General features: G+C 30.3%; 3 protein-coding genes and 2 pseudogenes across 4 annotated transcripts; 4 read left to right on the forward strand and 1 right to left on the reverse strand.

Moving 5' to 3' along the window:
- The first annotated feature begins 3,421 nt into the window (after positions 1 to 3,421).
- On the forward strand, positions 3,422 to 4,187 carry LOC149518942 (uncharacterized). The gene is made up of 2 exons (XM_089761524.1): positions 3,422 to 3,742; positions 3,841 to 4,187. Exons 1-2 carry the CDS (start codon positions 3,545 to 3,547, stop codon positions 3,973 to 3,975), a joined length of 333 nt encoding a protein of 110 aa, XP_089617650.1. The 5' UTR covers positions 3,422 to 3,544; the 3' UTR covers positions 3,976 to 4,187.
- Positions 4,188 to 6,115: 1,928 nt separating this feature from the next.
- Positions 6,116 to 7,079, forward strand: LOC149518943 (WAT1-related protein At1g25270-like). The gene is made up of 3 exons (XM_089760422.1): positions 6,116 to 6,246; positions 6,612 to 6,666; positions 6,939 to 7,079. Exons 1-3 carry the CDS (start codon positions 6,116 to 6,118, stop codon positions 7,077 to 7,079), a joined length of 327 nt encoding a protein of 108 aa, XP_089616548.1.
- Positions 7,080 to 7,411: 332 nt separating this feature from the next.
- On the forward strand, positions 7,412 to 9,917 carry LOC111282215 (actin-100-like; annotated as a pseudogene). The gene is made up of 3 exons (XR_016342411.1): positions 7,412 to 7,602; positions 7,808 to 8,416; positions 8,522 to 9,917. The product of XR_016342411.1 is annotated as an actin-100-like (transcript).
- On the reverse strand, positions 8,864 to 10,735 carry LOC111281713 (2-(3-amino-3-carboxypropyl)histidine synthase subunit 1 pseudogene; annotated as a pseudogene).
- A 711-nt stretch (positions 10,736 to 11,446) lies between these two features.
- On the forward strand, positions 11,447 to 12,272 carry LOC149518944 (uncharacterized). The gene is made up of 2 exons (XM_089761315.1): positions 11,447 to 11,860; positions 11,961 to 12,272. Exons 1-2 carry the CDS (start codon positions 11,663 to 11,665, stop codon positions 12,105 to 12,107), a joined length of 345 nt encoding a protein of 114 aa, XP_089617441.1. The 5' UTR covers positions 11,447 to 11,662; the 3' UTR covers positions 12,108 to 12,272.
- Positions 12,273 to 15,119: the final 2,847 nt, after the last annotated feature.

Genomic DNA, 15,119 nt, shown 5'->3' on the forward strand with positions numbered 1-15,119 from the left:
GAAGCGATATTAGAGTGCCCTTTCATCAGGTTGGCCTTACGTTATATATTTTTGCTGATGGTTTCTTGCTTTTTCTTTGTTTTCACTGTTTGCCCTTCTTCAACGCTTTCAGTTTTGATTAAACTATCAATTTGCTTTCTAGTTCTCCTTTTCATTATTATGACATAACATTATTGTGCTGTGGATTGGTCTCCCCTAACCTCTCCGACCTTGTTAGGTGTTAGAAATTTTACTTTAAGATAGAGAGTTGAACTTATGAGTCATTTAACAGATTAGTTAATTTGGCCTAATATTATATTATAGGGGCATCCACAACCATAAATTCTATGATTGAGGTAACAATTTTTAGTTCTATCCCTAAAAAGATTAGTAGCTTGATTATTTTTTTCACTAGTACATGCACATTCTTAAATTTCATTAGTGTTGTAGTGATCGGTTGTAGCTGGTTTTCATTGGTTCTTATTTTTTTCATGGTGTCATAATACGTGACATCAGTCGAGCTCCCATTATTGAACAAGATTCTTTTAACTGCATAGTTATATACTATAGTTGTGATCATTATGGCATCATCATGTGGGTATTAGATTCCTTCAAAGTTTTTTAGGCTAAATGAGATCGATTCATTTTTTCAGTCTTTTTCTTTCTTTGTTGAGGTGCCCATGGCCATGATCATGCCTGGATTGAACTTTTTTTAGCCAAGGTTGAGCTACTTCTAGTGATTACATTAATCACGCTAACAATCGACTTATTGTTATCAGTTCAGCCTTTTTTTTTTTTATCTCAAGTCATCTCTTTGGACTTTTTTTCTTCTATTTTTTGGCCTTTCTTCTCTGTCCTAAGTAGGCTTTCTTTAGTTTTGTCTGTAGTCTATCCTGAGTTGACCTTGTCTTCGCTATTTTACAAACCTCTTCAACTTACCTCTTCTTATAAGAGTTTTGATCTCATTTTTTAGGTTAATGTAGTCTTTAGTATTATGGCATGTATCTCTATGAAAGGCACATCTTTTGGTCGAATCCCTTCTTCTGTTTTATCTTAGTGGCTTCGATCATTTGAGGTTGAAATTTCTTTCAATTTGTATCAGAATCCTCTCTTTGGAGGTATTTAGTGCAGTGTAGTTCTTTTCTCCACTGGAGCTTCTAGCCTTATGTCATTTTTTTCTTGAAAGAGGATCATAAAAATCCTTGCTTTTTTTATGGTTGAAGAGAAGGGATGTGCCTCTTTCACCTCGACCACTGAGGAAGAGGGATGAGTTTTATAATGTATAAATCCGTGGACCTACTGCTAGACATGGATTAGAAGAGTCGTCACCAATATTTTTTGTTTAGGAGTAATTGACCACTTGAAATAAATTTTGATATGTGAAACCAAAGTTTAGATTCAAGAGTATAGTTACACGTGAAGAAGGCTATAACACCCCTATAGCGCCTATCCAGAGGATGATACAAATTTGATTTTGAATTATTCAAGCCTTAGTCATATTTATAATTTACCAAATTATTTAATATTAAAAATTAGTCTTAAAATTATCCTAATAGTTTGGTAGTAATTTAAGATAATTCTTTCCTCTTAAGAGTATTTATAGAAACTAATGTCCTACTTTGAAGAGGCTTCGTCATCGGATTTGTTAATGTAATTTTATTCAAAAAAATCAGTAAAGTTTCTCAATAGTTTGGTAGTACTCACTTTGAAACAATCTTTTAATAGTTTAGAGGATAAAAAAATTTATTTATTTATTTTTATTTTTTTTGAAAATTGATTCATGGAATTTCTTAATAGTTTGATGGATTCCATAAATTTATTTGAAAATATTTTTTTTTTAGAAAACTTGTTTGAAAAGATTGTTATATTATTATTATTGTTATTATTTTGAAAACTTATTTGAAAGGATTTATTATTACTATTTTCTTTTTTTATATAGAAATAATTTTACAAAATAATAAAATTTCTATAAAAAAAACCAGAAAAAATAATAATGATAAAAAACTATTTCGGGGCCAGCTTTGAGTTGTTGGTGTTTTGTTGAAGAGTTAAAGGCATTTCTTGCTTCTCTTCTGGTTGATGTTGATTGGTTTTCTCAATTAAGGTATCCTTGATCGAACGATTAGCTAATACAGAGATCAATGATGGTTTTCAGAGTTTTAGGGTTTCATCGAGGAAGGAGATTATGGAGTGGGCTGGCATTGGCAAGCACCGCCCAACCTGCTTTCAAGCTCAATGAAGCTTAAGCCTTAAAGGTAAAGCCTAATAATAGCCCACAATTCATATGGGCTTGATTTCATTTAGGTCGGGACTGACCTATAATCTATCCGATATGCAAAATATAAATGTAGACGTATATTTATATTGTGTAAAATATTAAAATTTATGTATTTATATTATATTTTATATAAAAATTATATGTTATAATTTATGTTAACATAAAAATATGAAATATATTTTTTGATTTTGTTAAACTTATATGTAGTTATTGCAAAAATATTAAATCAATATTTTTGTTTTTTTTTTCATATCGTATTTATATTATATTATATTTTATATTGTCAAGTCAATGTAAATATTGCAACTAAAATGTTAAAATAAAAAAATCACAATTTAACACAAAATATTACATAGCAATATTCCAATTACATGAATATGATACATGCACTCGCTTATTTGCTTCTTTTTTTTTTCTCTTTTATGGAGATTTTAAAAAATTTTTAAATAAAATTCATTGTTGTTTAGACTACTAAAAATTTGTTGCAAATATTCATGTTTCTAAAAGTAAAAATAAAATGAAATGAAGAAATCTTATCAAAGCTCCTGTGTGTTCATGAATTATAAATGATGATCTTATTTCATATTAATTATGGTTAAATTTAATTTATTTTCATTGAAACTATGATGATTTGGAAAGAACCAATTGCTCTAACTTTAAAAAGTGAATAGAAATAATTTTAAATTTCTTTTCAAAAATTGCTTAAAATAGTTTTTTTTCATAAGTTAATCACAATTTAAACTAGATTTGTCAATTGATATATTTGTATTGTCCTTATTTCATGTCAAATATATATAAAACGTAAAAATTGTCATATTACAATTTATATTTATAAGTCAAATATGAAATATATTTTTTTGAGCTCATATACATTTCATTCTAAATTAAAATCATATCGTTTTTGTACAAGTCTAAAATTAACTAATGTAATTTAAACTATGGTTTGTTAAATATAATAACATAGGCTAAATTAAGTGATAAAGATCCTAAAAACCAGTTCCATTTTAAGATTTAAGGAAACAAAACAAGTTAAATTATATAGACTGCTAGCAACCGCCTCCCTTGAATCTTTCTGCACCATTGACAAACATATGGGAAAAACAAACCAAACCCTATTTAAAGCCCCGCTATAAGGCAAATGATTCTCATCACAAAAGGCTTCATTTCCATTTTTTTTTATTTGTTTTCTTCTTCAAACCTTTCTCTAAGGTTAATATAAAGAGAAAGAGAGAAATTAAGGTTCTCTCCTTCTTTTTGGAATTAATTTTAGAGATTGATCAAACCAACATGGGTGCTTGCGCTAGTGTGCCAAAGGAAATGAGGGGTGAGGCGTCGGCTGCGCCACCTCCTGAACCCGCCAAGGAGGAATCTGTTCAGGCTGAGCAGCACACCACTGAGGAAGTGATCAAGGTTGAGAAAGAGGAAAACAAGGCTGATGAAGTTGATGAAACCAAACAACAATCTCTTGGTTCTTTGCTTGTTGAAGTAATATTATCAATACTACCTTTTCTTTACGTTACTCTACATTTTCGTAGTTGCACTAATTGTCTAATTTATCTATTCTTGTAATGCATGGACTGCAGCCTGATAAAACTGAGGGCAAGAAGGAGCAAAACGAGGCCCAGCAGCCCCAAGTAGAAGCTCCAGCAGAGCCAAAGACAGAAGAATCAAATGAAGAACCAGAAACTAAGAAGGAAGAAGCCAAGGTAGAGCCATAGAAAGAAGAACCAAAAACTGAGGCACCAGCTGTCCCAAAGGTGAGCCAGGAACAGAAGGAAAAGAAGACAGAAGCAAAGGAAACTCAGTAACAATATGTAATATAGTGAGCATTCATAACATCAAGGACGAAAAAGCGTTATGTTGTTAATTTATTCTATTGGGAAATGAAGTCTAATTGTGAGTTTATTTCTAATTACAACATTTTCTTTTTCAAAAAGAGACAAAGACTTAGAGTTTTTTAGATAAAATTAATTATTTTTTAATTTTAAATATACAAAAATTTAATATATATGAATCTCAATTTTACTCGATGAGTCATGCAAAAATTTTAAATTTAAATTTTAATATTTATAAATATTTCTTTTAAATATTTTTTGAAAATTAAATTTCACGAAATAAATGGAATTTAAAAAAATTATTTGTGATCAATAAAACATTTTTAAAACAAAATCGCTATAACATCTTAATTTAAAATATCTTAGAACAACAGCCGATCGTAAATTTATATGAACAATTTGCTTTTACAAGTTTAGGATTACTTGTTTCAATGCACCAAGTTAAAGTTTAATAGAAAATGAAAGCAATAACAGGGATCGACAACTCCTTTCATTTGTTATATATATTAATATATATATATATATATATATATATATTTATAGGAAAACCTAAGAAAAACTTTTATATAATACCTACACCAGTTTATACTAAAACTTAGATTGGATCGTAATAAGATGTGTAAAAGAATTGAACATTAACAAATATGATTATGTTTATTATCTGTTCATTTAATTAACAAATTATAAAATATTATTTATAATTATTTATTATATTTAATAAACAAACATTAATTGAAAATGTTTACGAATGATTCATTAAATGCTTTATTAATTTTCACAAACAAACTAAATATGAACGTGATATGTTTATTTAATTAACAAATCTTAAAATATTATTCATAATTATTTATTAAATTTAATAAGTGAATATAAATGAATGAAAACTGAATATGTTCACGAACTACTCGTCAAATGTTTTATTCATTTACACCTCTAATCATGATATATAATTTTCAAGAAATATATAAAAACTATGACAATATATGCATTCAATTTATCTTCTCTATTTTCTTGGTGACATTCAAATTTTATTAATTAACTCAATATTATGATCATTAACTGCAATTAATTAAAATCTCCGTAAAATTAATAAAAAAAAGCCCAATATTTAAGTAATTTTTAAGAGGTGATAGTTAACATGTTTATAATTCAATATGAGCCTAAGAGATTATAGATATTGGTATTTAAATCTAATATTTGTTGGATGATAATTTAAAGATATAATTAAGTCGAGTTGAGTCGATATAATAAAAAATTCAAGCTAAAGCTAAAATTTATTGCTCGAAATTCAACTCGAATTCAATTGAGTTTTAATTTTCAAATTCTAACTCAGCTTAAGATAAAAACTAAGTTATTTAAACTTACTCCAATAGGCTCATTTATCGAATAAAAAATGAGCTCGACTCATATACATGATTTCACACTCGATTATTTATATTCGAACTTAGATTTGAATATAATAATAATAATAATAATAATTTCTTAATTAAATAATAAAAATATGTATTAAAATATAAAATTTATGTTAAGCTTACGAATTACTCAAATTAATTTTAAATTCATCTTACTTGATAAGTCAAATAACTCAAATACAAACTTAACTCAATAATAATCTAAACAAATTCAAAATTTATCCTAATCAAATTCAAATCATTTATAATATAAATATATCAATTACACCCGTATAGCACCTTTAAAATTAACTACGTAAAACGAACTAAGCAAGACGTGAATTCATAACCACTAATTTTAATCAAAATATTAGAAACTGAGCACATGTTGATTAGGTTCTACGTACTTGAATACGTCATATGAAGCTCCCCAATACGTTACAACTTATGATTGTGGTAACACAGTCTCTATCGCTTACTATTTTCTTTTGTTTTAATAACCTAGGGTTTTGGCAACTGCAGTGCTCCGTCAGCAAAGGAGCAGAAGCAGTAGAAAACGACAGGGCAGAAGCTTCTTAAAAAAATAAATAAATAAAATGGTGATGAAGGTGATGGTGATGGTGATGGTTCAAATGACGTTTGCTGGAATGAATGTGTTGTATATATTGGCAGCACATGATGGAATGAGCTTGAGGATTATCACTGCTTACAGATTCTTATTTGCAGTTCTTCTTATGCTTCCTCTTGCTCTCCTTGTTGAAAGGTTTGCCTTTTCTTTTGCCTTTCTAATTATGTTTCAAGAAACATGCATGAAGGCTCAAAAATTTATTCTACAAGGAAGAAACATGATTGAAAGGGTTGCAGACTTGTTGTTTAATTCATTAATTAAAAATAAAAAATAAAAAGACAGCCCATGTAATTTAAAAAAAAAAATTGCAGCAACACAATATGAAAAGAAATTACAAATGTGTTGATTTGAATCACGTTTAATTTTTTATAAATACATTAACAATGTATTTCATTGTAATCTAAATAGTATTTCATAAAAAAAAAACAACCCAATATATATATATATATATATTAATCGTTGATCTATAGTTTTTTTGAATTTTCTTTCATTAATGATAGGCCAAATCTGACTTGGACCATACTCTTCCAAGCTTTTTCTTTGTGGGTTATTTGGGTAAGTTTGCGGTCAAGATTTTAAGGTTTTTTTTTTTTTTTTAGAATTTTTCAGTGTTCTGTAACCACTTTAAGTTTCAATTAATCCGAAATTGAATCGGGTCAGATCTCATAAAAAAAGTAAGCTCTTCTCAATTTGTTTTTTCTATTCACAAGATTTAAAATCAAAACCTTACTTAAAAAGAATCAAATTTCTTATCACTCAAATTAACAGGTATTGTATTTTAAGTAAATTAAGTAAGTTTGAGCCACACCTTATGTCCTTTCCTGCAGGGGATCACTATCTCAGAATTTGTATATAGAAAGCCTGGCTTTAACATCTGCAACATTGTTGCTGCCATGACTAATCTCATTCCAGTCACAACCTTCATATTGGCCGTTTCTGTTGGGTTTGCATCTTTTCCTCGCCCCTGATTTTCGATTATAAATTGATATGCTATCAAATGCCTTGATCACTTTTTTTTATTTTTTTTATCATAGAATGGAAAAGCTATCTTTTGGAACAATGTCAGGGAAGGCAAAAGTCTTTGGAACGTTAATGGGAATAGGTGGTGCAATGCTGTTCACATTTTACAAGGGAGGACAAGTTAACATTTGGAGAACACATATTAACCTTTTAAATCACCATGGGGCACCTTCTTCACATCCAGGCTTTTCCCATACTCTGTTGGGAACCTTGCTGGCTGTTGCCTCCTGCTTCAGTTACACCGTCTGTATTTAGAAAATTCAACAAACTATATACCATATCTTATTGTACTTTATTTATTTTTACAATGAGCTTCGTGTTGCCTCCGAAGAACATACAGTACTTCTTACGGAAGCACCACTCAACCCTAGGGCTAATAGGGAGAAGATATGCTTGAAACATTCTATGTGCCTGCTATGTATGTTGCTAGTTAGGCAGTTCTTTTACTTTACGCCAGTAGTCGTACAACAGGTATCTATTTATAGCTTAGATAACTGGTTTTGGCTGTATTATGGGGTCACTGACTATGAAATAAGTTTAGCTGTACAGTCACTTGGCATTGTTCATTGATGCCATTTTGTTATTTAATATTGCAAACTAGAAATTGGCATGAAGATTTTGTTTTGTTTGTTTTCCTTTCATCTCTTATTAACTCTATTCTCATATATTTGGATAGGTATTGTCCTGGATTCTGGTGATGGTGTGAGCCACACAGTGCCAATTTATGAAGGCTATGCCCTCCTCCATGCTATTCTCCGATTGGACCTTGCTGGTCGTGATCTTACAGATTCCTCGATGAAGATCTTAACCGAGAGAGGGTACTCTTTCACAACGAGTGCCGAGCGAGAAATTGTTGGTGACATGAAAGATAAACTTGCTTATGTCGCTCTTGATTATGAGCAAGAACTGGAGACTGCCAAGAGTAGATCTGCTATTGAAAAGGGTTATGAATTGCCTGATGGGCAAGTGATCACAATTGGAGCAGAGAGGTTCCGTTGCCATGAAGTACTCTTCCAGCCATCTCTGATCGGAATGGAAGCTGCTGGAATCCATGAAACTACTTACAACTCCATCATGAAGTGTGATGTTGATATCAGGATCTGTACGGAAACATTGTTTTTAGTGGTGGATCAACCATGTTCCCTGGTATTGCTGAGGGGATGAGCAAAGAAATCAGTGCTCTTGCCCCTAGCAACATAAGATCAAGGTGGTTGCACCTTCTGAGAGAAAATACAGTGAATGGATTGGAGGATCCAATTTAGGATCTCTTAGCACCTTCCAGCAGGTAACCTTTGTGCTTGAACTTCCAATTTTCCAAGTATAGCTCTTGTGAGGTGTACTGGATGTAATTGGCTTTCATTACTCATTTTTTTATTTTACAATGTCGCAGATGTGGGTTTCCAAGGGTGAGTATGATGAATCTGATCCTGCTATCCTTCACGGGAACTGCCTTCGAATTGGATGATCTGAAGTCTACATTATTCAGTCATGTGTCTATGAGTTCAGTTTCTTTGACTTCTGAACCTTTGGTTTATTAAACTGGTTTGCATATATGCAAATCAAAAGCTATATATAACCATTTTCAAAAAAGCCCATCACGCTTGATTGTGGTTCTCTTTCTGTAGACAACTTAAAGAAACAGAAACAACAACAAATTTCAGCGACCCTTTCAAACCCAAGTGGTCTTCAAGCTACCTGTCTATAGCACGTTCTATGATCAACAAATTTGCAATTGACAAATGAAAAGAAAACGAGGTATTCAACTAGCAACTCATGTTCAAACCTCCTATGAAATAGATAACAGTTCTCACATGAATGGAGTTTGAATTGCCCCTGCTAAAGCACAGCACCATTAGTGGAGGCAGGAGCAATATTTCTCCTCACAGGACCAGCCAGCTTCTTCACATAAGAGGAATTGCATTCCCCACCATCCTGTGCACAATAATCCATGGGATAGTCGCTATGAAAATCCTCTCATCCCCTGCAACTCAACCATTTCCACAAGAACCACAACCCTCTCTCTCCCACCACCTGGGTATCTCCCCAAGTGCAATCTGTGTCTCAAATGTAGTCAGCAAAGGTTTTACAAACGCATCACCTCAATCAATGGAAAGCCTAGGACAAGCAATCTGAACCCAAGCATCCACTGCATCTTCAAACAAAGCAATCCGTGTAGGACTAATTTCAGACATCAAAATAACCATATAATCAAATCCCTTCACTTTCATTTTCCCTTCTAACCTCTCTAAAACCCTAGAATTGCCTTGCCTCCCCAATGTCCCCAACACAAACCCCAATTCTTAGCTCTTTTTGCCTTCTTTATAGCTCTCCTTTGCGTTTCCCTCATCCCCTTATAATCATATTCCTCCAGAAACAACTTCCCTAAATAAGGGTCGTATCGAAAAGCCTTGATCCCTGGGCTCACAATCATAAACGCTTCTAAATGAAACCTTCCGTCTGCCACAAAAACCGCCACGGATTCGTTTGTAAAGGAACCAATTTTGGGAGCGGTGCAACCTAAAGCTTCAACAGCTGATAGCGGTTTTGTCTGAGTGATTAAAACCCTAAACCCTCGTTTTTCTAGCTCTGGCTTCGCTGATCTAATCGCCGAGGAAAACTGAATCGTCCCGGCAAGGATAACGCATTACTTGGAAGAAGTTAGGTTGCGCTCGATTGTGTTGACGGGACCGTCGACATTGATTTTAATCTCGACGAAGACGTAAAAGCAAGGGAATTTAGTGGAGTCGATTGGGACTAAGCAGCTGTGGCCGTAGTGGATTAACAAATCGACACCAAGAGCGGTAGCAGAGAGGTCGTCGACGCAGTATGCGCCATAGGTGACATCGCCGAGGACAAAGCAGTAAGTGACGTCAGAGCAGGAAGTGAGAATATCGGAGATGACAAGGGAATACAATAGGAGACCTTCGGGAAATTGTAGGGCGACGGGCTTAGTGCCCGTGGAACGGACCCGCCAGTCGCATTTATGGATTTCGAAATTGTAGTTGGAAGGAAGAAGAGAAATTGCCGCATTGAGGAGGCGTCGAACGATTAGCTAATACAGAGCTCAGCGGTGGTTTTCAGAGTTTTAGGGTTTCGTCGATGAATGAGATTGTGGAGTGGGCTGACAATGGCAAGCACTGCCCGACCCGCTTTCAAGCTCAATGGAGCTTAAGCCTCAAAGGTAAAGCCTAATAGTGGGCCACAATTCATATGGGCTTGATTTAATCCAGTCGGGACTGACCCGTAATCTATTCAATATGCAAAATATAAATGTAAACATAATAATTCATATATTCCCATCATATAAAATATTAAAATTTATATATTAATATTATGGTTTATATAAAAAAAATATGTCACAATTTATATTAAAAAGAAATATGAAATACATTTTTTTGTTTTGTTAAACTCATATATAGGTATTACAAAAATTTTAAATTGTTACTTTCGTGTTTTTTTTATATCATATTCGTATTGTATCATTATATCGTATTTTATATTATCAGGTCAATATAAATATTCTAACAAAAAAAATAAAATAAAAAAATCACAATTTTAAAACAAAATATTACGTAGCAATATTCCAATTATATGAATGATACATGCACTTGCTTCTTTGCTATTATTTTTTTTTTTAAGTTTCTTTTTTCTCTTAGAGAGATTTAAAAATTTTTAAAAATATAATTCATTATTGTTTAGACTACTAAAATTTGTTGCAAATATTCTTGTTTCTAAAAGTAAATATAAAATGAAATAAAAAAATCTTATCAAAGCTGCTTTGTGTTCATGAATTATAAATGGTGATCTTATTTCATATTAATTATGGTTAAATTTAGTTTATTTTCATTGAAAATATGATGATATAGAACAAAAGCAATTGCTTTAACTTAAAAAATGAATAAAAATAATTTTAAATTTCTTTTCAAAAACTGCTTAAAATAGGTTTTTTTTTCCATAAAGCTGTAACAATTTAAACTAGACTTATCAATTGATATATTTATATCATATTTGTTTTATGTCAAATATATGTAAGACGTAAAAATTATCATATTATAATTTATATTTATACGACAAATATGAAATAAATTTTTTAAAAATTCATATGCATTTCTTTTTAAATTTAAAATCATATCATTTTTATACGTGTCTAAAATTAATTAATGTCATTTAAATTATGGTTTGATAAATATAATAAGATAGGCTAAATTAAGTGAAAAAAGGATCCTAAAAGCCAAGCTATTTCAGTTCTATTTAAAGATTTAAGGAACAAAAACAAGTTAAATTATATAGATTGCTAGCCACTGCCTCCCTTGAATCTTTCTGCACCATTGAAAAGCATATGGGCAAAACAAACCAAACCCTATTTAAAGCCCCGCTGTAAGGCAAATGATTCTCATCACAAAAAGCTTCATTTCCCTTTTTGTTTTTGTTTTCTTCTGCAAACCTTTCTCTAAGGTTAATATAAAGAGAGAGAGAAATTAAGGTTCTCTTCTTCTTTTTGGAATTAATTTTAGAGATTGATCAAACCAACATGGGTGCTTGCGCTAGTGTGCCAAAGGAAATGAGGGGTGAGGCCTCGGCTGCGCCACCTCCTGAACCTGCCAAGGAGGAATCTGTTCAGGCTGAGCGGCACACCACTGAGGAAGTGATCAAGGTTGAGAAAGAGGAAAACAAGGCTGATGAAGTTGATGAAACCAAACAACAATCTCTTGGTTCTTTGCTTGTTGAAGTAATATTATCAATTCTACCTTTTCTTTTAGGTTACCCCACATTTTCGTAGTTGCACTGATTGCCTAATTTATCTGTTCTTGTAAATGCTTGGACTGCAGCATGAAAAGACTGAAGGAAAGAAGGAACCAAATGAGACCCAGCAGCCCCAAGTACAAGCTCCAGCAGAGCCAAAGAAAGAAGAATCAAATGAAGAACTAGAAGCAAAGAAGGAAGAAGCCAAGGTAGAGCCAAAGAAAGAAGAATAAAAAACTGAGGGACCAGCTGTCCCAAAGGTGACCGAGGAACAGAAGGAAAAGAAGACAGAAGCAAAGGAAACTCAGTAAAAACATGTAATATAGTGAGCATTCATAACATCAAGGACTAAAAAGCTTTATGTTGTTAATTTATTCTAGTGGGAAATGAAGTATAATTGTGAGTTTATTTCTAATTACAACATTTTCTTTTTCAAAAAAAGACAAAGACTTGGCGTTTTTTAAGATAAAATTAATGATTTTTGAATTTTAAATATGCAAAAATTTAATATATATATATATATATGAATCTCAATTTTACTCCGATAATTCATACAAAAATTTTAGATTTAAATTTTAATATTTCTTCTAAATATTTTTTGAAAATTAATTTTTACAAAATAAACAGAGTTTAAAAAAATTATTTGTGATCAATAAAAAAATCTTTAAAACAAAATCACTATAACATCTTAATTTAGAATATCTTAAAACAATAACCGATCATAAATTTATATGAACAAATTTGCTTATACAAGTTTAGCATTACTTGTTTCAATGCATCAAGTTAAAGTTTAATAGATAATAAAAATGGAATGACTGGGATCGGCAACTCCTTTCATTAGTTATATATTAATAGGAAAAGCTAAGAGAAACTTTTATATAGTACCTAGGCACGGTTTATATGAAAACTTAGATTGGATCATGTGTAAAAGAATTGAACATTACAAATATGATTATGTTTATTATCTGTTTGTTTAATTAACGAATCATAAAATGTTATTTATAATTGTTTATGTTTTATAAATGAACATAATAAATATTAATCGAAAATATTCACGAATGGTTTATCAAATGCTTTATTAATTTTCACAAACAAATCAAATATAAACAAATTTTATTATATTCGTGATATGTTTATTTAATTAACGAATTTTAAAATATTGTTCATAATTATTTGTTAAATTTAATAAATGAATAAAAACTGAATATGTTCATGAACTATTCATCAAACATTTTGTTCATTTACACCACTAATCATGATATATAATTTCCAAGTAATATATAAAAACAATGACAACATATGCATTCAATTTTTCTTCTCTATTTTCTTGGTGACATTCAAATTTTATTAATTAACTCAATATTTCAATCATTATGTGCAATTAATTAAAATCTTCCTAACATTAACCAAAAAGAAAAGGCACAATATTTAAGTAATTTCTAAGAGGTGATATTTAATATGTTTATAATTCAATATGAGTATGAAAGATTATAAGTATTGATATTTGAATCTAATATTTGTTAGATGATATTTTAGATAGGTAATTAAGTCGAGTCGATATAGTAAAATGCTCAAATTAAACTTGAAATTTATTGTTTGAAATTTAACTCGAACTCAATTTAAAATAAAAAAATCAAATTATTTGATCTTATTCAATAATTCGATTAGGCTCGTTTATCGAATAAAAAATGAGTTCATTTCCTATACTTGATTTCAAACTCAATTATTTATATTCAAATTAGGGTTTGAATTTATATATATAATAGTAATTTCATAATTAAAATAATAAAAAATATATTAAAATACAAAAATAATATTAGCTTGCACACTATTCAAGTTGAGCATTAAAATGCTCAAATTTACCTTGTTTTCGAACTCGAACTTAACTCAACAATAATTGAAATAAATTCAAATTTTATCCAAATTAACTTCAAAAATATATTAAAATAAAAAAATAATATTAGCTTGCACACTGTTCAAGTCAGGTATTAAAATGCTCAAATTTACCTTGTTTTCAAACTCGAACTTAACTCAACAATAATAGAAATAAATTCAAATTTTATCTAAATTAACTTCAAAAAATATATTAAAATACAAAAATAATATTAACTCACGCACTATTTAAGTTGGGCATTAAAATGTTCAAATTTACCTTGTTTTCGAACTTAAACTTAACTCAACAATAATAAAAAAAATTCAAATTTTATTCGAATTAACTTCAAAGAACTTATAACACAAATATATCAATTACACCCATATAAAATGTTTAAAAATAACTACATAAATCGAACAAAGCTAGGTGTGAATTCATAAACCACAAATTTTAATTAAAATATTAGAAACCAAGCACGTGTTGATCAGGTTCTATGTACTTGAATACATCATATGAAGCTCCCCAATACGTTACAACTTATGATTATGGTAACACAATCTCTATCGCTTATTATCTTCTTTTGTTTTAATAACCTAGGGTTTTGGCAATTGCAATGCTCCGTTAGTAAAGGAACAAAAGCAGTAGAAAATGATAAGGCATAAGCTTTTAAAAAAAAAATAGGGATGAAGCCATCAGCAATGTTGATGGTGGTGGTTTAAATGATGTTTGCTGGAATGAATATGTTGTACAAATTGGCAACAAATAATGGAATGAGCATGAGGATTATCACTATTTATAGATTCTTATTTGTAGTTCCTCTTATGTTTTCTCTTACTCTCCTTGTTGAAAGGTTTTCTTTTTCTTTTGCCTTTCTAATTATGTTTTAAGAAACATGCATAAAGGCATAAAAATTTATTCTACAAGGAACAAACTTGATTAAAAGGGTTGCAAACTTGTAGTTTAATTCATTAATTAAAAAAAAAGAAAAAAAAAAGATAGCCTATGAGATTTGAAAAAGAATATTGAAAAAAATGCTTTTTTGGTTTTGGTTGGAGTACGAGAATATGAAAAGAGATTATAAATGATTTGATTTGAATCACGTTTGATTTTTTTATAAACACATTAACAATGTATTTTAATTATAATCTAAATAGTATTTCATAAAAAAAATCCCAATATTTATTGTTTATGTCGAGCTCTGATATCATTGTATTCTTGGAAAGATAGAAGAGAATGACGGTGAGAGATAAAGACAGAGAGTGTTCCCTACATTTGTACTCTGATGCATTATTAGAATGAGTGAGATTGGAATGAGAGTAGTAAAAAAAATTAGGAATATATTGGACTTGCCTTAATAATGCCTGGACATTTA

The sequence above is a fragment of the Durio zibethinus genome, chromosome 5 (genome assembly GCF_047325235.1).
Source record: "Durio zibethinus cultivar Kanyao isolate XHJ-2024 chromosome 5, ASM4732523v1, whole genome shotgun sequence".
NCBI lineage: Eukaryota > Viridiplantae > Streptophyta > Magnoliopsida > Malvales > Malvaceae > Durio > Durio zibethinus.

What these genes read in the sequence shown, in the direction of transcription:
- LOC149518942 (XM_089761524.1), top strand. Translation starts at nt 3,545, where the DNA reads ATGGGTGCTTGCGCTAGTGTGCCAAAGGAAATGAGGGGTGAGGCGTCG. An exon ending in TTGGTTCTTTGCTTGTTGAA is followed by an intron (nt 3,743 to 3,840) that starts GTAATATTATCA and finishes CATGGACTGCAG; the next exon opens with CCTGATAAAACTGAGGGCAA.
- LOC149518943 (XM_089760422.1), top strand. Translation starts at nt 6,116, where the DNA reads ATGACGTTTGCTGGAATGAATGTGTTGTATATATTGGCAGCACATGAT. An exon ending in CTTGCTCTCCTTGTTGAAAG is followed by an intron (nt 6,247 to 6,611) that starts GTTTGCCTTTTC and finishes CATTAATGATAG; the next exon opens with GCCAAATCTGACTTGGACCA. An exon ending in TTTCTTTGTGGGTTATTTGG is followed by an intron (nt 6,667 to 6,938) that starts GTAAGTTTGCGG and finishes CCTTTCCTGCAG; the next exon opens with GGGATCACTATCTCAGAATT.
- LOC149518944 (XM_089761315.1), top strand. Translation starts at nt 11,663, where the DNA reads ATGGGTGCTTGCGCTAGTGTGCCAAAGGAAATGAGGGGTGAGGCCTCG. An exon ending in TTGGTTCTTTGCTTGTTGAA is followed by an intron (nt 11,861 to 11,960) that starts GTAATATTATCA and finishes CTTGGACTGCAG; the next exon opens with CATGAAAAGACTGAAGGAAA.